This window comes from Ranitomeya variabilis, chromosome 8 (assembly GCF_051348905.1).
Source record: "Ranitomeya variabilis isolate aRanVar5 chromosome 8, aRanVar5.hap1, whole genome shotgun sequence".
NCBI classification, from domain to species: Eukaryota; Metazoa; Chordata; class Amphibia; order Anura; family Dendrobatidae; genus Ranitomeya; species Ranitomeya variabilis.
In genome coordinates, this window is record NC_135239.1 from 132,628,432 (window position 1) to 132,650,556 (window position 22,125).

Below are 22,125 nucleotides of genomic sequence, written 5' to 3' on the forward strand. Positions count from 1 at the left end.
CGGGGTCTCAGAGATAGAAACAATTTACAATTATTCCTGAAATTCCTAAACTTAAATCGGTCTCCAGAAAACAGTTCGGGAATAGGTATTTTAGGTTCAGACATAGGACTACTGGTAACAAAATCTTGTATACCCTGCACACGAGCAGCAAGCTGGTCTACACTTGTAATCAAGGTCTGGACATTCATGTCTGCAGCAAGCACAAGCCACTCAGAGGTAAAGGGGAGGAAGAGAGGAAAAAAAAAAAAAACCTCAGAATTTCCTTTCTTATAATCCCACTTCTGCAATGCATTAAACATTCAATGTTGGCCTGGCATACTGTTATGACCCCAATGGCAGAGGGTCTCAGAAATAATTACTAAGTCTGCATACACAAAAAACCAGCTCATTAGGGCAGTGGTAACTGAGCTGACCATATATCTAATCCTAGCACCACAAATAACAGCAGCCGGTGAACGTGCCTACGTTGGTTCTAGACGTCTCGCGCCAGCCGGAGAACTAACTAACCCTAGAAGGGAAAAGAAAGACCTTTCTTGCCTCCAGAGAAAAGACCCCGAAAGTAGGATACAAGCCCCCAACAAATAATAACGGTGAGGTAAGAGGAAAAGACAAACGTAAGAATGAGCTAGGTATTTAGCAAAGAGAGGCCCACTAGCTAATAGCAGAATATAGTAAGATGACTTATATGGTCAGCAAAAACCCTATCAAAATATCCACGCTGGATATTCAAGAACCCCCGAACCATCTAACGGCCCGGGGGGAGAACACCAGCCCCCTAGAGCTTCCAGCAAAGTCAGGAATCACATTTAGTACAAGCTGGACAAAAATAAGAGCAAAGCAATTAACCAAAAAACAATGAAGCAGGACTTAGCTTAATTTACACGAACCAGGACCAGCAGACAGGAGCAAACAGAAGGATCTGATTACAACGATGCCAGGCACTGGACTAAGGATCCAGGAAGTTTATATAGCAACACCCCTGGACTAACGGCCCAGGTGGGAGCCAAACTGAGGAAAGACAATCCCAGAGTCATATCACTAGTAATCACAAGAGGGAGCCAAAAAGTCTAATTCACAACAAGCTACCCTGACTGGAGCTGCAGAGCACGGAGCCCCCATGGCCGGTATATTAGGGGGGATAAGTACGTTCGGCTGCATCACTCTGGTCCAGACTGCGCAGGTGCGGTGCGTCGAACTTGCGTAGTCTATAAAGGCTTCGGACAGAGTGACGCTCCCACCGTTATATTATAGATATATGTATGTATGTGTATGTCATCTCCTCTGTATATAGTATATACCTGTATGCAGCGTCGGACTGGAGCACCTTAGGCCCACCAGAGAAAATCATTCTTGGGGCCCACTATGTAGCTACATAGAAATAGGTACAAGACCACCAATTGTGCGCTAAAAAGCGCTAATATCAGGGTACAATATAAGGTAGTTCACGTCTTAATTATGTAGCAAGGGTTGGGGTAGCCCCCTCACAGAATATAATGTAGCCCCCTCATAAAATATAATGCAGTCCCCTCTCATAGAATATAATGCAGCACCCCACAAAATATAATGCAACCCCCTCAGGTATGACGCAGTCCCCACCATAGAATATAATGTAGCACCCCCATAGGGTATAATGCAGCCCCCTCATATAGTATAATACAACCCACCACAGAATACAATGTAGTACCCTGAGTATAATGCAGTCCCCCCACAGAATATAATGTAGCCCCCCCCAGGGCCGTATTTAGTTTCTGCTGCCCTAGTCACTTTTAGTGCTGCCTCCCCTTTTGGTGAGTATGACACTATCGGCAGTGACTTTGGCAAGAATCGCTGATGTGAAAGTCGCCTTTTGCAGCAAACCCGGCAGTTTTTCTGCATGTGCCGCGTAACGGATCATTTACAGCAACACTGCGTTTGTCCTCATTCATTCCCTATGGGATTTGCAGCACTTGCCTTGATCTGGCAAATGTGGTACCATACCTCCCAACTTTTGAAGAAGGGAAGGAGGTATAAAGTTTGCGGCGCGCTTAGTGCGCCGCGGCAAATTTTAGGCCACGCCTCTGACCACACCTATTTCACAACTAGTCACACCCATATCCACGTCCCAACCACAGCCATTTAGCACTGCTGATCACACTGTTTTGTATACAATAATTATAAACAAAAAAAAAATATGGCCACACAGTGCTCAATACTGTATAATGGCCACACATGATACTCAATACTGTGTAACGGCCACCACACTTGATGCTACATATTGTATAATGGCCACACACAGTTCTCCATACTGTATAATGGCCACACATAGTGCTCCATACTGTATAACGGCCACACACAGTTCTCCATACTGTATAATGATCCCACATGATGCTCAATACTGTATAATGGCCACAAATGATGCTCCATACTGTATACCGGTGTTATGACCTGGTGGTTAGGGAACAACACTGAAATGACCTGGTGGTTAAAAGGACACATGGACAAGCTCTGAGGAGATGGTAACTTTTCTGACCGCAAACCCTACTCCTAACGCCAACACTAGAAATAGCCATGGGACGTTCCTGTCTCTCCCTAGACGCCTCGTCACGGCCTAAGAACTAACTACCCCTAAAGATGGAAATAGAAAACTATCTTGCCTCAGAGAAATTCCCAAAAGGAAAGATAGCCCCCCACATATATTGACTGTGAGTGGAGGGGGAAAATAACATACACAGAGATGAAAACAGATTTTTAGCAAAGGAGGCCAAATTCTAATCTAAATAGACAGAAATAGGAAAGGATACTGTGCGGTCAGAATTCAAAACTAAAAATCCACGCAGAGTTCACAAAAAAAGATCTCCACACCGACTCACGGTGTGGAGGAGCAAATCTGCTTCCCCAGAGCTTCCAGCTAGCCTGAATATATCATAATGACGAGCTGGACAAAAAGACCTAACAAAAACTGAGAAATAAGGTCCAAGCAAATGGACTAACAAGAACTAGCAAGAACTTATCTTTTGCTGAAATGAACAGGCCAAGAGAAATATCCAAGGAGAAGACTAAATCCCATCTTGAAACATTGACAGCTGGCATGAACTAAAGCCCAGAGCAGGTTTAACCCCTTCCCGACATGTGACGGTATAGTACGTCACATGTCGGGACCCCCGCTTTGATGTGCGCTCCGGCGGTGAGCGCACATCAAAGTCGCGACATGTCAGCTGTTTTTTACAGCTGACATGTGCGCGCAATAGTGGCGGGTGAAATCGCGATCACCCGCCGCTATTAACTAGTTAAATGCCGCTGTCAAACGCAGACAGCGGCATTTAACTATCGCATCCGGCCGTGCGGCCGGATATGAGCGCATCGCTGACCCCCGTCACATGATCGGGGGTCGGCGATGCTTGTACATTGTAACCATAGAGGTCCTGGAGACCTCTATGGTTACTGATCGCCGGTGGCTGTGAGCGCCACCCTGTGGTCGGCGCTCACAGCACACCTGCATTTTAGCTACATAACAGCGATCTGATGATCGCTGTTATGTAGCAGAGCCGATCGGGCTGTGCCTGCTTCTAGCCTCCCATGGAGGCTATAGAAGCATGGTAAAAGTTAAAAAAAAAGTAAAAAAAAATGTGAAAAAAATAAAAAAATATAAAAGTTTAAATCACCCCCCTTTCACCCCAATCAAAATAAATCAATAAAAAAAAACCCCAACCTACACATATTTGGTATCGCCGCGTTCAGAATCGCCCGATCTATCAATAAAAAAAAAGCATTAACCTGATCGCTAAACGGCGTAATGAGAAAAAAAATCGAAACGCCAGATTTACGTTTTTTTGGTCGCCACGACATTGCATTAAAATGCAATAACGGGCGATCAAAAGAACGTATCTGCACCAAAATGCTATCATTAAAAATGCCAGCTCGGCACGCAAAAAATAAGCCCTCACCTGACCCCAGATCACGAAAAATGGAGACGCTACGAGTATCGGAAAATGGCGCAATTTTGTTTTGTTTTGTTTTTTGCAAAGTTTGGAATTTTTTTTCACCACTTAGGTGAAAAATAACCTAGTCATGTTAGGTGTCTATGAACTCGTACTGACCTGGAGAATCATAATGGCAGGTCAGTTTTAGCATTTAGTGAACCTAGCAAAATAGGCAAGCAAAAAACCAGTGTGGGATTGCACTTTTTTTGCAATTTCACTGCACTTGGAATTTTTTTCCCGTTTTCTAGTACACGACATGGTAAAACCAATGATGTCGTTCAAAAGTACAACTCGTCCCGCAAAAAATAAGCCCTCACATGGCCAAATTGACGGAAAAATAAAAAAGTTATGGCTCTGGGAAGGAGGGGAGCGAAAAACGAAAACGGAAAAACGGAAAAAGCTCTGGGGGTGAAGGGGTTAAATAACAAACCCAGGCAAGGCGATTAGTGAAGGCAGCTGCTACAGCTAACTAAAGGAGCAGCAGTTCCACTCGAAACCACCAGAGGGAGCCCAAGGGCAGAACTCACAAAAATACCATTAGCAACCACAGGAGGGAGCTCCAGAACGGAATTCACAACAGTACCCCCCCTTGAGAAGGGGACACCGAACCCTCACCAGAGCTCCCAGGCCGATCAGGACGAGCCAAATGGAAAGCACGAACCAAATCGGCAGCATGAACATCGGAGGCAACAACCCAAGAATTATCCTCCTGGCCATAACCCTTCCACTTGACCAGATACTGAAGCTTCCGCCTCGAAAAACGAGAATCCAAAATCTTCTCCACCACATATTCCAATTCCCCCTCAACCAACACCGGAGCAGGAGGATCAACGGAGGGAACCATAGGTACCACATATCTCCGCAACAAGGATCTATGGAACACATTATGAATGGAAAAAGAAGCTGGAAGGGCCAAACGAAAAGACACCGGATTGATAATTTCAGAAATCTTATAAGGCCCAATAAAGCGAGGCTTGAACTTAGGGGAAGAAACCTTCATAGGAACATGACGAGAAGACAACCAGACCAAATCCCCAACACGAAGCCGGGGACCAACACACCGACGACGGTTAGCAAAACATTGAGCCTTTTCCTGAGACAACATCAGATTGTCCACCACATGAGTCCAAATTTGCTGCAACCTGTCCACCACAGAATCCACACCAGGACAGTCAGATGGCTCAAGCTGCCCCGAAGAAAAACGAGGATGAAAACCAAAGTTACAAAAGAAAGGCGAAACCAAGGTAGCCGAACTAGCCCGATTATTAAGGGCAAACTCGGCCAACGGCAAAAAGGTCACCCAATCATCCTGATCAGCAGACACGAAGCATCTCAAATAGGTTTCCAAGGTCTGATTGGTTCGCTCCGTTTAGCCATTTGTCTGAGGATGGAATGCTGAAGAAAAAGACAAATCAATGCCCATTCTAGCACAAAAGGACCGCCAAAACCTAGAAACAAACTGGGAACCTATGTCAGACACAATATTCTCCGGAATACCATGCAAACGAACCACATGCTGAAAAAATAATGGAACCAAATCATAGGAGGAAGGCAACTTAGGCAACGGTACCAAATGGACCATCTTAGAAAACCGGTCACAAACCACCCAGATGACAGACATCTTCTGAGAAACAGGAAGATCAGAAATAAAATCCATGGAAATATGCGTCCAGGGCCTCTCAGGAATAGGCAAGGGCAAAAGCAACCCACTAGCACGGGAACAGCAAGGCTTAGCCCAAGCACAAGTCCCACAGGACTGCACAAACGAACGCACATCCTGCGACAAAGAAGGCCACCAAAAGGACCTAGCCACCAAATCTCTGGTACCAAAAATCCCAGGATGACCAGCCAATACCGAACAATGAACCTCAGAAATTACCCTGCTAGTCCATCTATCAGGAACAAACAGTTTCCCCACTGGACAGCGGTCAGGTTTATCAGCCTGAAACTCCTGAAGTACCCGCCGCAAATCAGGGGAGATGGCAGAAAGAATCACCCCCTCCTTGAGAATCCCAGCCGGCTCAAGAACTCCCGGAGAATCAGGCAAAAAACTCCTAGAAAGGGCATCAGCCTTCACATTCTTAGATCCCGGAATATACGAGACCACAAAATCAAAACGGGAGAAAAACAGAGACCACCGAGCTTGTCTAGGATTCAACCGCTTAGCAGACTCGAGATAAATCAGATTCTTATGATCAGTCAAGACCACCACGCGATGCTTGGCTCCCTCAAGCCAATGTCGCCACTCCTCAAATGCCCACTTCATAGCCAACAACTCCCGATTGCCGACATCATAATTACGCTCAGCAGGCGAAAACTTTCTGGAGAAGAAAGCACACGGTTTCATCAAAGAGCCATCAGAACTTCTCTGAGACAAAACGGCCCCTGCCCCAATCTCAGAAGCGTCAACCTCAACCTGAAAAGGGAGAGAAACATCTGGCTGACGCAACACAGGGGCAGAAGTAAAACGACGTTTAAGCTCCTGAAAGGCCTCAACAGCCGCAGAGGACCAATTCATCACATCAGCGCCTTTCTTCGTCAAATCGGTCAGAGGCTTCACCACACTAGAAAAATTAGCAATAAAGCGGCTATAAAAATTAGCAAAGCCCAAAAATTTCTGAAGGCTCTTTACAGATGTGGGCTGAGTCCAATCATGAATGGCCTGGACTTTAACAGGGTCCATTTCAATAGCCGAGGGAGAAAAAATGAAACCCAAAAAAGAAACCTTCTGTACTCCAAAGAGGCACTTAGACCCCTTCACAAACAACGCATTAGAACGAAGGACCTGAAATACCATCCTAACCTGCTTCACATGAGACTCCCAATCATCGGAAAAAAACAAAATTTCATCCAAATATACAATCATGAATTTATCCAGATAATTCCGGAAGATATCATGCATAAAGGACTGAAATACCGATGGAGCATTAGAGAGCCCGAATGGCATCACAAGGTATTCAAAATGGCCTTCGGGTGTATTAAATGCTGTTTTCCATTCATCACCTTGTTTTATACGCACAAGATAATACGCCCCTCGAAGGTCGATCTTAGTAAACCAACTAGCACCCTTAATCCGAGCAAACAAATCAGAAAGTAAAGGTAAAGGGTACTGGAATTTGACCATGATCTTATTGAGAAGGCGATAATCTATACAGGGTCTCAAGGAGCCATCTGTTGTGAACTCTGTGTTCGGGCTCCCTCTTGTGGTCACTGGTGGTATGGTGTGACTTTTGCTTTGGGCTCCCCTTGGTGGCTTTGTCTGTTATCCTGCTGGTCTCTGGCTATCAGCTGGTTCGTTATCCTCTGGGAGGTTCCTATATAGCTCTGTTTTACTTTCACTTGTTGCCGGCTGTCGATGTAATCAGTGCTACTCAGATTCCTTCTGACTACCTTGCTCCCAGTCCATCCAGGACAAGCTAAGTTTTGTTTGCTCATTTTTTGATCAGCAGTGTTTATCATGTTTTCTGTTCCAGCTTGCTAAAATGTAATTCCCTCGCTTGCTGGTTGCTCTAGTGGGCTGAGTTTCTCCCCACACACCGTTAGTTGGTGTGTGGGTTCTTGAAATCTCAGGATGGATATTTTGTAAGGGTTTTTTATTGATCGCATAGACCCCTGCTCTATTTTCTGCTTTCTAGTACTAGTGGGCCTCTTTTGCTGAATCTGATTTCATCCCTATGTATGTGCCTTCTTCTTATTTCACCGTTAATATTTGTTGGGGGCTTCTGTATCTTTGGGGATTATTTCTCTGGAGGCAAGCGAGGTCTTTCTTTCTCTTTAGGGGTAGACTCTCACAGTCAAAAAATAGACTTGGGGTAAATTGAACTAGACTCACAGAAAAAATCCCCAAGAAAAATGAAAAAATATATCTTTAAAATTATTCTTTATTATTATTCGTTAAAACCATAGTGTGCACCCACCAACACCATCACCAATAGATGCAAGCGTACTATAGGAGAGGCCGGGTTAGTGCCAAACCCTACGCTTTCTCAGTGCTCCCTACCTGCCTGCGGAGGTTGGCACCCTATTTTTTTCTGCGCCGTGGCGCCCCCGCTCCTCGTCGGCTGGCCCTGCTATCCCTATAGTGCCCTCATGGGATCAAGGGAGAAATCTCATATATACAATCAATTAAATATGGATAGCTTGAGAGGACATGAATATGTCAGTCAAATAACTAACTAAATCTAAAGGTCTCAACTGACTTGGTAGTCTGTGTCCCTTCTTTCTCAAAATTCTTTATATTTTTATTAGGCCAAACAATGTAACAACAGGTAGAGATGCTACCAAGAGAATGAAAGTGCGTATATGATCTTGGTCTAGCTATACATGTATTACGGTCACCAGGTACTGTTGTGACAATAGGGAGAATGTATTTGCTGTAGTGTCAAACATAACCCATACAGCCCTACAGAAATCAGGCTACAGCCTAAATTTGAACAATAGACATAAAATTAACCATATATCATCCCCACATATTTGTTTGTTTCGACCCCCGTGCTGACCAGATCACTAAAATGCTTCCTATCTTATACAGAAATAATTAAATAAATGTATATATACATCCCTTTACTACTCAACGCGTTTCTCCCCTTCTAATGAAAAGAGGTTCATCAGGAGTGTATCCAGATAACAAAGGGTTACTTAGCTTGCATATGATATCAGCATGGTAGACAGCTGCACCACCGAGCCGGTCCCCTCATCTTAGTAGCGCCTGCCTCTCTTTAGGGGTAGCTAGTTCCTCAGGCTGGCTCGAGACGTCTAGGAATTTTTTAGGCACGTTCACTGGCTACCTCTAGTTGTGTTGGATAGGTTCAGATTTGCGATCAGTCCAGTTACCATCTCCCTAGAGCTCGTCTTTAGTTTAATCACTTGCTGGTCAATTTGTGATCCTCTGCCACTAGGGATCATAACAGTACAGCCGGCCACAAAGTGTTAATTGCATGGCAGAAGCAGGAGAAAAGAAGCCTTGAGAATTTTTTTTTTTTTCTTGTTGCCGTGTGTCTAGCTGCTGTGCTAGCTTCTCTCCTCCTCTTAATCTTGGTGTGGCTCTGAGTTCAGCTGCTGACATGGATGTCCAGAGCTTGGCTTCCAGTCTGGATCATCTTGCTGCTAGAGTTCAAAGTATTCAGGATTTTGTTGTTCACAGTCCTATGTCTGAGCCTAGGATACCTGTTCCGGAGTTGTTTTCTGGAGATAGATCTAGGTTCCTGAATTTTAAGAACAATTGTAAGTTGTTTCTTTCTTTGAAACCTCATTCCTCTGGTGATGCCGTTCAGCAAGTTAAGATTATCATTTCCTTTTTGCGCGGTGACCCTCAAGATTGGGCCTTCGCATTGGCGCCAGGGGATCCTGCATTGCTCAGTGTGGATGCGTTTTTTCTGGCCCTTGGATTGCTCTATGAGGAACCTAATCTTGAGAACCAGGCTGAAAAAGCGTTATTGGCCCTCTCGCAGGGGCAAGATGAAGCAGAGGTGTACTGCCAGAAATTTCGGAAATGGTCGGTGCTTACTCAGTGGAATGAGTGTGCCCTGGCTGCAAATTTCAGAGAAGGTCTTTCTGAAGCCATTAAGAATGTCATGGTGGGGTTCCCTACGCCTGCAGGTCTGAATGAGTCAATGACTCTGGCCATTCAGATTGATAGGCGGTTGCGGGAGCGCCAACCTGTGCACCATTTGGCGGTGTCTTCTGAACAGACACCTGAATCTATGCAATGTGACAGAATTCTGACCAGAAGTGAACGGCAAAATTATAGATGGCAAAATGGGTTGTGCTTTTACTGTGGTGACTCAGCTCATGTTATCTCAGCATGCTCTAAGCGCAAAAAAAAGGTTGATAAATCTGTCACCATTGGTACTTTACAGCCTAAGTTCATTTTGTCTGTTACCCTGATTTGTTCCCTGTCATCTTACCCGGTTAATGCGTTTGTAGATTCAGGTGCTGCCCTGAGTCTGATGGATTGGTCATTTGCCAGGCGCTGTGGTTTTGATTTGGAGCCTTTAAAATTCCCTATTCCACTAAGGGGAATTGACTCTACGCCATTGGCTACGAATAGACCTCAGTACTGGACACAAGTGACCATGTGCATGACTCCTGTTCATCAGGAGGTGATTCGCTTTCTTGTATTGCATAATTTGCATGATGTTGTCGTGTTGGGTCTACCATGGTTGCAGACTCATAATCCAGTCCTGAATTGGAAAGCTATGTCTGTGTCAAGTTGGGGTTGTCAGGGAATTCATGGTGACGCTCCTGTGGTGTCAATTGCTTTGTCCACTCCTTCTGAAGTCCCTACGTTTTTGTCAGACTACCAGGATGTATTTGAGGAGCCCAAACTCAATTCTCTGCCTCCTCATAGGGACTGTGATTGTGCTATAAATTTGATTCCTGGTAGTAAGTTTCCTAAGGGACGACTTTTCAATTTATCTGTGCCGGAGCATGCTGCCATGCGGAGTTATATAAAGGAGTCTTTGGAGAAGGGACATATTCGCCCGTCCTCTTCCCCTCTTGGTGCGGGATTCTTTTTTGTGGCTAAGAAGGATGGTTCCCTGAGACCTTGTATTGATTATCGCCTTTTGAATAAAATCACGGTCAAATTTCAGTATCCTTTGCCATTGTTAACTGATTTGTTTGCTCGCATTAGGGGTCTAGTTGGTTCACCAAGATAGATCTTCGTGGTGCGTATAACCTTGTGCGTATAAAACAGGGTGATGAATGGAAAACTGCATTTAATACGCCTGAAGGCCATTTTGAGTACCTGGTGATGCCTTTTGGACTTTCTAATGCTCCTTCAGTCTTTCAGTCCTTTATGCACGACATCTTCCGTGAATATCTGGATAAGTTTATGATTGTGTATCTGGATGATATTCTGGTTTTTTCGGATGATTGGGAATCTCATGTTAAGCAGGTCAGGATGGTCTTTCAGGTCCTGCGTGACAATGCTTTATTTGTGAAGGGCTCAAAATGTCTTTTTGGAGTCCAGAAGATTTCTTCTTTGGGTTTCATTTTTTCTCCTTCTTCTATTGAGATGGACCCAGTCAAGGTTCAGGCTATTCATGACTGGACGCAGCCTACATCTGTTAAGAGTCTTCAGAAGTTCTTGGGTTTTGCTAATTTTTACCGTCGCTTCATAGCTAATTTTTCTGGTGTTGTTAAGCCTTTGACGGATTTGACCAAGAAAGGTTCTGATGTGACTAATTGGTCCTCTGCGGCTGTGGAGGCCTTTCGGGAGCTGAAGCGCCGGTTTTCTTCGGCTCCGGTCTTATGTCAGCCAGATGTCTCACTTCCCTTCCAGGTGGAGGTTGATGCTTCCGAGATTGGAGCGGGGACTGTTTTGTCGCAGAGAAGCTCCGATGACTCTGTGATGAAGCCATGTGCTTTCTTTTCAAGAAAGTTTTTGCCTGCCGAGCGGAATTATGATGTCGGTAATTGGGAGTTGTTGGCTATGAAGTGGGCATTTGAGGAGTGGCGACATTGGCTCGAGGGAGCTAAGCATCGTGTGGTGGTCTTGACTGATCACAAGAATTTGATTTATCTCGAGTCGGCCAAGCGGCTTAATCCCAGACAGGCTCGTTGGTCGTTGTTTTTCTCTCGTTTTGATTTCGTGGTTTCGTACCTGCCTGGTTCGAAGAATGTGAAGGCTGATGCTCTTTCTAGGAGTTTTGTGCCTGACTCTCCTGGAGATTCTGAGCCGGCTGGTATTCTTAGAGAAGGGGTGATTTTGTCTGCCATCTCCCCAGATTTGCGACGTGTGCTGCAAGAGTTTCAGGCGGATAGACCTGATCGCTGTCCACCGGAGAGACTGTTTGTCCCGGATAGATGGACCAACAGAGTCATCTCCGAGGTTCATTCTTCGGTGTTGGCGGGCCATCCTGGAATATTTGGTACCAGAGACTTGGTGGCCAGGTCTTTTTGGTGGCCTTCCTTGTCGCGGGATGTGCGTTCCTTTGTGCAGTCTTGTGGAATTTGTGCTCGGGCTAAGCCTTGCTGTTCTCGAGCCAGTGGTTTGCTGTTACCTTTGCCTGTCCCGAAGAGGCCTTGGACGCACATTTCCATGGATTTTATTTCTGATCTCCCTGTCTCTCAGAGAATGTCTGTCATCTGGGTGGTGTGTGATCGTTTTTCTAAGATGGTCCATTTGGTGCCCTTGCCTAAGTTGCCTTCCTCCTCCGAGTTGGTTCCACTGTTTTTTCAAAATGTGGTTCGTTTGCACGGGATTCCTGTGAACATTGTTTCTGACAGAGGATCCCAGTTTGTGTCTAGATTTTGGCGGACCTTTTGTGCTAAATTGGGCATTGATTTGTCTTTTTCGTCGGCCTTCCATCCTCAGACGAATGGCCAAACCGAGCGAACTAATCAGACCTTGGAGACTTATTTAAGATGTTTTGTTTCTGCTGATCAGGACGACTGGGTTACTTTTTTGCCGTTGGCCGAGTTTGCCCTTAATAATCGGGCTAGTTCTGCTACTTTGGTTTCTCCTTTCTTTTGTAATTCGGGGTTTCATCCTCGTTTTTCCTCGGGTCAGGTGGAGCCTTCTGACTGTCCTGGAGTGGATGTTGTGGTTGATAGGTTGTATCAGATTTGGAATCATGTGGTGGACAATTTGAAGTTGTCTCAAGAGAAGGCTCAGCTCTTTGCCAACCGCCGTCGCTGTGTGGGTCCCCGACTTCGCGTTGGGGACTTGGTGTGGTTGTCTTCTCGCTTCGTTCCTATGAAGGTCTCCTCTCCTAAGTTCAAGCCTCGGTTTATCGGTCCTTATAAGGTTCTGGAAGTCCTTGGCCCTGTGTCATTTCGTCTGGACCTCCCAGCATCATCATTATTCATAATGTGTTCCATCGCTCGTTGTTGCGGAGGTATGTGGTGCCTGTGGTTCCTCCGGTTGAGCCTCCTGCCCCGGTGCTGGTTGAGGGAGAATTGGAATACGTGGTGGAGAAGATCTTGGATTCTCATATTTCTAGACGGAGGCTCCAGTATTTGGTTAAATGGAAGGGCTATGGTCAGGAGGACAATTCTTGGGTTGTCACCTCTGATGTTCATGCAGCCGATTTGGTTCGTGCCTTCCATGTGGCTCATCCTGATCGCCCTGGTGGTTTTCATGAGGGTTCGGTGACCCCTCCTCAAGGGGGGGTACTGTTGTGAACTCTGTGTTCGGGCTCCCTCTTGTGGTCACTGGTGGTATTGTGTGACTTTTGCTTTGGGCTCCCCCTGGTGGCTTTGTCTGTTATCCTGCTGGTCTCTGGCTATCAGCTGGTTCGTTATCCTCTGGGAGGTTCCTATATAGCTCTGTTTTACTTTCACTTGTGGCCGGCTGTCGATGTAATCAGTGCTACTCAGATTCCTTCTGACTACCTTGCTCCCAGTCCATCCAGGACAAGCTAAGTTTTGTTTGCTCATTTTTTGATCAGCAGTGTTTATCATGATTTCTGTTCCAGCTTGCTAAAATGTAATTCCCTCGCTTGCTGGTTGCTCTAGTGGGCTGAGTTTCTCCCCACACACCGTTAGTTGGTGTGTGGGTTCTTGAAATCTCAGGATGGATATTTTGTAAGGGTTTTTTATTGATCGCATAGACCCCTGCTCTATTTTCTGCTTTCTAGTACTAGTGGGCCTCTTTTGCTGAATCTGATTTCATCCCTATGTATGTGCCTTCTTATTTCACCGTTAATATTTGTTGGGGGCTTCTGTATCTTTGGGGATTATTTCTCTGGAGGCAAGCGAGGTCTTTCTTTCTCTTTAGGGGTAGCTAGTTCCTCAGGCTGGCTCGAGACGTCTAGGAATTTTTTAGGCACGTTCACTGGCTACCTCTAGTTGTGTTGGATAGGTTCAGATTTGCGATCAGTCCAGTTACCATCTCCCTAGAGCTCGTCTTTAGTTTAATCACTTGCTGGTCAATTTGTGATCCTCTGCCACTAGGGATCATAACAGCCATCCTTCTTGGCAACAAAAAAAATCCCGCTCCCAACGGTGAAGAAGATGGCTGAATATGCCCCTTCTCCAAGGATTCCTTTACATAACTCCGCATAGCGGCATGCTCTGGCACAGACAGATTTAAAAGTCGGCCCTTAGGGAACTTACAGCCAGGAATCAAATTAATGGCACAATCGCAGTCCCTATGAGGAGGCAGGGAACTGGACTTGGGCTCATCAACTATATCCTGGAAATCCGACAAAAACTCAGGAACTTCAGAAGAAGGGGACGAGGAAATTGACATCAAAGGAATATCACTATGTATCCCCTGACAACCCCAACTAGTTACAGACATAGATTTCCAATCCAGCACTGGATTATGTACCTGTAACCATGGAAAACCCAGCACAACAACATCATGCAAATTATGCAACACCAAAAAGCGAATATTTTCCTGATGTGCTGGAGCCATGTACATGGTTAACTGTGTCCAGTACTGAGGTTTATTCTTGGCCAATGGCGTAGCATCAATCCCCCTTAAGGGAATAGGGCTCCAAGGAAAAACCACAGCGCTTGGCAAATTCTAAGTCCATTAAGTTCAGGGCAGCGCCAGAATCCACAAATGCCATAACAGAAAAGGACGACAATGAGCAAATCAGGGTAATAGATAAGAGAAATTTAGGCTGTACAGTACTAATGGTAACAGACCTAGGGACCCTCTTAGTACGCTTCGGACAATCAGAAATAGCATGAGTAGAGTCACCACAGTAAAAGCACAGCCCATTCTGACGTCTGAATTTCTGCCTTTCTGCTCTAGTCAAAATCATATCACATTGCATAGGCTCAGGACTCTGCTCAGAGGACACTGCCATATGGTGCACCACCTTGCGCTCGCGCAGGCGCCGATCAATCTGAATGGCCAAAGACATTGACTCATTAGACCAGCAGGCGTGGGAAACCCCACCATAACATCTTTAAGGGCTTCAGAAAGACCCTTTCTGAAAATAGCTGCCAGGGCATACTCATTCCATCTTGTGAGCACAGACCACTTTCTAAATTTCTGGCAGTATACTTCTGCTGCTTCCTGACCCTGACACAGAGCCAACAAAGTTTTTTCTGCCTGATCCACAGAATTAGGCTCGTCATACAGCAATCCGAGCGCTTGAAAAAATGCGTCAATATTGAGCAATGCAGGATTTCCTGGCTCAAGGGAGAATGCCCAGTCCTGCGGGTCGCCACGCAGCAAAGAAATAACAATCTTCACCTGCTGAATGGGGTCACCAGAGGAACGGGGTCTCAAAGCAAAAAACAATCTGCAATTATTTTTAAAGTTCAAAAATTTAGATCTATCCCCAGAAAACAAATCAGGAATAGGAATTCTAGGCTCTAATACCGGAGTCTGGACAACGTAATCTTTGATACTCTGTACCCTTGCAGCGAGTTGATCCACACGCAAGGACAGACCCTGAACCTCCATATCAGCACCAGGTTCCCGAACCACCCAGAGATCAAGGGGAAAAAAAAGACAAAACAAGCTACAAAGGAAAAAAAAATGACTCAGAACTTTCTTTTCCGTCTTTTGAGATGCATTTAACACATTGTGGGCCAGCTGTACTGTTATGACCTGGTGGTTAGGGAACAACACTGAAATGACCTGGTGGTTAAAAGGACACATGGACAAGCTCTGAGGAGGTGGTAACTTTTCTGACCGCAAACCCTACTCCTAACGCCAACACTAGAAATAGCCGTGGGACGTTCCTGTCTCTCCCTAGATGCCTCGTCACGGCCTAAGAACTAACTACCACTAAAGATGGAAATAGAAAACTATCTTGCCTCAGAGAAATTCCCAAAAGGAAAGATAGCCCCCCACATATATTGACTGTGAGTGGAGGGGGAAAATAACATACACAGAGATAAAACAGATTTTTAGCAAAGGAGGCCAAATTCTAATCTAAATAGACAGAAATAGGAAAGGATACTGTGCGGTCAGAATTCAAAACTAAAAATCCACGCAGAGTTCACAAAAAATGATCTCCACACCGACTCACGGTGTGGAGGAGCAAATCTGCTTCCCCAGAGCTTCCAGCTAGCCTGAATATATCATAATGACGAGCTGGACAAAAAGACCTAACAAAAACTGAGAAATAAGGTCCAAGCAAATGGACTAACAAAAACTAGCAAGAACTTATCTTTTGCTGAAATGAACAGGCCAAGAGAAATATCCAAGGAGAAGACTAAATCCCATCTTGAAACATTGACAGCTGGCATGAACTAAAGCCCAGAGCAGGTTTAAATAACAAACCCAGGCAAGGCGATTAGTGAAGGCAGCTGCTACAGCTAACTAAAGGAGCAGCAGTTCCACTCGAAACCACCAGAGGGAGCCCAAGGGCAGAACTCACAAAAATACCATTAGCTACCACAGGAGGGAGCTCCAGAACGGAATTCACAACAACCGGCCACACACAGTTCTCCATACTGTATAATGATCCCACATGATGCTCAATACTGTATAATGGCCACACATGATGCTCCATACTGTATAATGTCCATTGGCCACACATAGTTACATAGTTACATAGTTATTAAGGTTGAAGGAAGACTGTAAGTCCATCTAGTTCAACCCATAGCCTAACCTAACATGCCCTAACATGTTGATCCAGAGGAAGGCAAAAAAAAACCCATGTGGCAAAGAGTAACTCCACCATGGGGAAAAAAAATTCCTTCCCGACTCCACATACGGCAATCAGACTAGTTCCCTGGATCAACGCCTTATCAAGGAATCTAGTGTATATACCCTGTAACATTATACTTTTCCAGAAAGGTATCCAGTCCCCTCTTAAATTTAATTAATGAATCACTCATTACAACATCATACGGCAGAGAGTTCCATAGTCTCACTGCTCTTACAGTAAAGAATCCGCGTCTGTTATTATGCTTAAACCTTCTTTCCTCCAGACGTAGAGGATGCCCCCTTGTCCCTGTCTCAGGTCTATGATTAAAAAGATCATCAGAAAGGTCTCTGTACTGTCCCCTCATATATTTATACATTAAAATAAGATCACCCCTTAGTCTTCGTTTTTCCAAACTAAATAGCCCCAAGTGTAATAACCTATCTTACCTACCTTACCTACATGATGCTCTATACTGTATAATAGCCACACAGTTCTCCATACTGTATAATGGCCCCCCCTCCTGTATGCATGGCTCATCTCCCTCCCATCCCATATGCATGGCTCATATTCCCCCCCTGTATGCATGGCTCATATTCCCCCCTGTATGCATGGCTCATATTTCCTCCTGTATGCATGGTTCATCTCCCTCCCATACCATATGCATGGCTCATATTCCCCCCTGTATGCATGGCTCATATACCCCCCTTGTATGCATGGCTCATATTCCCTCCTGTATGCATGGCTCATCTCCCTCCCATCCCATATGCATGGTTCATATTCCCCCCCTGTAAGCATGGCTCATATTCACTCCTGTATGCATGGCTCATCTCCCTCCTATCCCATATGCATGGCTCATATTTCCCCCCCTGTATGCATGGCTCATATTCCCCCCTCCCTGTATGCATGGCTCATATTCCCCCCCTGTATGCATGGCTCATATTCCCCCCCTGCATGCATGGCTCATATTCCCCCCTGTATGCATGGCTCATATTCCTCCCTGTATGCATGGCTCATATTCCCCCCCTGTATGCATGGCTCATATTCCCTCCTGTATGCATGGCTCATATTCCCCCCTTGTATGCATGGCTCATATTCCCCCCCTCTGAATGCATGGCTCATATCCCCCCTGTATGCATGGCTCATACTCCCCCGTATGCATGGCTCATACTCCCCCCTGTATGCATGGCTCATATCCCCCCCGTATGCATGGCTCACATTTCCCCCCTGTATGCATGGCTCATACTTCCCCCTGTATGCATGGCTCATATTCCCCCCTTGTATGCATGGCTCATATTCCCCCCCTGAATGCATGGCTCATATCCCCCCCTGTATGCATGGCTCATAATCCCCCCGTATGCATGGCTCACATTCCCCCCTGTATGCATGGCTCATACTTCCCCCTGTATGCATGGCTCATATTCCCCCCTTGTATGCATGGCTCATACCCCCCCCTGAATGCATGGCTCATATCCCCCTGTATGCATGGCTCATATATCCCCCCCTGTATGCATGGCTCATATATCCCCCCTGTATGCATGGCTCATACTCCCCCCTGTATGCATGGCTCATACTCCCCCCTGTATGCATGGCTCATATTCCCCCCTGTATGCATGGCTTATCTCTCCACCCCTGCTCCCTCTGCTGCTCCTGCTCCCATCTTGCATGGCACGCCGGCTTAAGTCCTCCTTCATCCCCCCATCCCTCATACTCACCTGTCCCACACTGCACGGCCGTGCCGACATCCCTCTTGCTCTGTCCCGACTCCCGGCGCAGCACCTTCTTCCTGCCTGAGCGGTCATGTGATACCGCTCATTAAGGTCATGAATATGCGCATATTCATGACCTTAATGAGCGGTATTATGTGACCGCTTATTCAGGACGAGCTGCAGTGCAGACGCCGAGACCAGGCATCGCTGGAGCAGGGTGAGTATCATCTTCAAGGAGGGTGGGAGGCAGGTGGGCGGGTGGCCGGGGGGGCCCTGGAGCAGTGGGGGCCCTAGGCAGCAGCTGCCAGTATGCCAGCAGCTGTCAGTGCCAGGGCCCACCGGAGAATCCTCCGGTTCTCCGGTGGGCCAGTCCGAGCCTGCCTGTATGTCATCTACTCCTGTATATAATATATAGCTGTATATCATCTCCCCTGTATATAGAATATACCTGTATGCATCTCCTTCTGGCTGTCAATTTGCCTCCAACACTTTTCCTTTCACTTTTTCCCCATTATGTAGATGGGGCAAAATTGTTTGGTGAATTGGAACGCTCGGGGTTAAAATTTTGCCTCACAACATAGCCTATGATGCTCTCGGGGTCCAGACATGTGACTGTGCAAAATTTTGTGGATGTAGCTGCGACGGTGCAGATGCCAATCCCGGACATACACACATACACACACACATTCAGCTTTATATATTAGATATGTGTGTGTCATCTCCTCCTGTATTAGACCTCGTTCACACGTTAATTGCTCACTATTTTTACCTCAGTATTTGTAAGCTAAATTGGCAGCCTGATAAATCCCCAGCCAACAGGAAGCCCTCCCCCCTGGCAGTATATATTAGCTCACACATACACATAATAGACAGGTCATGTGACTGACAGCTATTTCCTATATGGTACATTTGTTGCTCTTTTAGTTTGTCTGCTTATTAATCAGATTTTTATTTTTGAAGGATAATACCTGACTTGTGTGTGTTTTAGGGCAAGTTTCATGTGTCAAGTTGTGTGTGTTGAGTTGCGTGTGGCGACATGCATGTAGCGACTTTTGTGAGAAGAGTTTTGTTTGGCGACATGCGTGTAGCAACTTTTTGTGTGTCGAGTTGCATGTGACAGGTTAGTGTAGCAAGTTGTGTGCAGCAAGTTTTGCGCATGGCGAGTTTTGCGCGTGGCGAGTTTTCTATGTGGTGCGTTTTGAGTATGTGCAAGTTTTGTGTGAGGCAACTTTTGCATGTGTTGCAACTACTTACATGTGGAAATTTTTCCACATGTGCAAGTTTTGCGTGTGGTGAGTTTATCAAGAGGTGAGTTTTGCACGTGTGGCAAGTTTTGCGTGAGCCTAGTTTTGCATGTGGCGAATTTTGCACGTGGCAAGTTTTGAGTGGCGACTTTTGTGTTTCGAATTTTATGTGGCGAGGTTGGTGTATGTGTGGTGAAATGTGTGCTGAGGGTGGTATATGTGTTCAAGCACGTGGTAGTGTGTCACGCATTTTGTGTGTGTGTGTTCATATCCCTGTGTGTGGTGAGTATCCCATGTCGGGGCCCCACCTTAGCAACTGTACGGTATATACTCTTTGGCGCCATCGCTCTCATTCTTTAAGTCCCCTTTGTTCACATCTGGCAGCTGTCAATTTGCCTCCAACAATTTTCCTTTCACTTTTTCCCCATTATGTAGACAGGGGCATAATTGTTTGGTGAATTGGAACGCGTGGGGTTAAAATTTCACCTCACAACATAGCCTGTCACGCTCTCGGGGTCCAGACATGTGACTGTGCAAAATTTTGTGGCTGTAGCTGCAAAGGTGCAGATGCCAATCCCGGACATACACACATACATACACACACACACATTCAGCTTTATATATTAGATACAGAACTTGAGAAGTTTGAATACCCTAATTTGTAAAAAAGAAAATTTTTTTTATTTTTTATTTTATATCAGCACATCTCTGACTTTATAGCTGGAGCATAAGCAATTGTATATTCATCATAGGAATCAATACTTTGCAAGCTCTTGCATATGACAGCCATGAATTGAAATATGGAAGCTAGTAAATCTAAAAAAAGAGGAATAACACTCAATATTAGGCCTAAAAAAGTACTGGTATACTGCTAGGTGAATTTCACAACAATGTTACATGGGTTTGTACGTAGTTCCTAGTTTTATTATGCAGTCTTATAAGATATGGTTTCCTAAACTGGTCTGATACTACATGTAAAGATGGCATTTCTGTGTGATAAATGAAATATCTGTACAACGCTTTCAGAATCATTTATTTTGTTATTTTTAAGGTGATTTCATTGATTTCATCCCTATGTCAAGAAGAAGCCCCATCACATATGAAATTGACTGTCTTAAATATTTTATTGCTTCTTGGAAGAATTATTATACCCCGGGAAATCCAGGTAGCTTTTACATCAAAATTATAATTTGTGCAAGTCTCTTCAAATTTGTAAAACTTTTTGAAATGTTGCTCAAAATGTTCCATAACTCAAAGATGTGACATTTTAAGTTTTTCCATCAGTCTCATCCAGCACCAGCAACATCTTGGAAAGTGGCTAGAGCTCAACTGGGAGTGGCCAAGGTTGACAAACACATCATCATTTATGCCACAAAAGTCTGGTAAACTACGACAGAAATATACTGCAGGCTTGAATGGAATATATTTTTTACATCTGCTTATGGGTGTGTATTTTACTCCAGCGCACACTTTAACAAGACTGGAATACAAAACAACAATTGGAGACTGGATTTTCTAGCAACTGGAGAAAGCTTTTGCATTATTGCATGGAGATAATTTTTGAAAAATTCAGTAGCTGAAAATGGTTACTATAGCGAAGAATTATTTATTAGAAACATATGCATATTACCTGAGAAACACCTAAGCTTTGAAAAAAGTTAGTTCTGTATCTGCATTTGCATATCTGGATGTTGGCTTCCATTTCTCACAATGATTAGTTGCAATAAGGTTCTCATCCTGATACTTGCTATAATGTGATTTTGTTTGACTTATTAGTTTTAGCAGTTTATTACATTCATATCGGAGATTATTTTTCATTTTCTAAAGATTAAAGAAGTTGTCTGGGACTCAGATAATGATGACCAGTTCATAAATTAGTGATGAATATCAGATTGGAGGGGATTCAACTCTAAATAGGAGATGGGGTACAGTACTCGGGCATGGCCACTAAACAGTTTTTTACAACTGGCCAGAGCAGGTAACAGCTAGCTGATCTGTGGTGGTGCCGGACCCGTCGGTCTGACATTGATGAAGGATCCCTGGTATATGCCATATAAAAGGTTATTCCAAGACAAACCCTTTAACATCCCTACATCCAGAAGTAATATCAAAAAACACGGCACTCTGTAGAACTAAGTGCTGGTGGTGCTCAAGTAGGGTGTCCAACCCGTAAAACGAAGATGATTAAACTTGGCACTCAATGTGAATCAGAAAGCTTCTTGTTTATTAGTGCATTCAGACAAAAAAAACTGTTAAACTTTTTCGGTCCAACACAGGACCTTCGTCAGAGCGTTTCTTTAGCATGAACTGGATGTAGAAGCAGGAAAAATGCATAAATGAATGAGCGTCCAAAGAAAAGGAAATGCTGCGGCAGGTATGAGCTGAAGGATTGGAGGACACTGCTAATGGAGAAAGCGCCACGATAAGGAGCAAGGCCTTGCAAGGGGTACCGTGCTGGAGATCCGGATCCTGAGAAGCAATGGCATACCTGCCGCAGCATTTCCTTTTCTTTTGGACGCTCATTCATTTATGCATTTTTACTGCTTCTACATCCAGTTCATGCTAAAGAAACGCTCTGATGAAGGTCCTGTGTTGGACCGAAAACGTTTAGCAGGTTTTTTTGTCTGGATGCACTAATAAACAAGAAGCT

General features: G+C 45.0%; 1 protein-coding gene across 2 annotated transcripts in view; it reads left to right on the plus strand.

The window, feature by feature from the left end:
• FIRRM (FIGNL1 interacting regulator of recombination and mitosis) overlaps nt 1-22,125 on the plus strand; it is a 983,706-nt gene that overhangs the window by 827,687 nt on the left and 133,894 nt on the right. For both annotated transcript variants that reach the window (XM_077276297.1, XM_077276298.1), the window contains one exon: nt 20,527-20,640. In XM_077276297.1, coding sequence (XP_077132412.1) covers nt 20,527-20,640 — 114 coding nt within the window. The remainder of the gene's footprint in view (nt 1-20,526; nt 20,641-22,125) is intronic.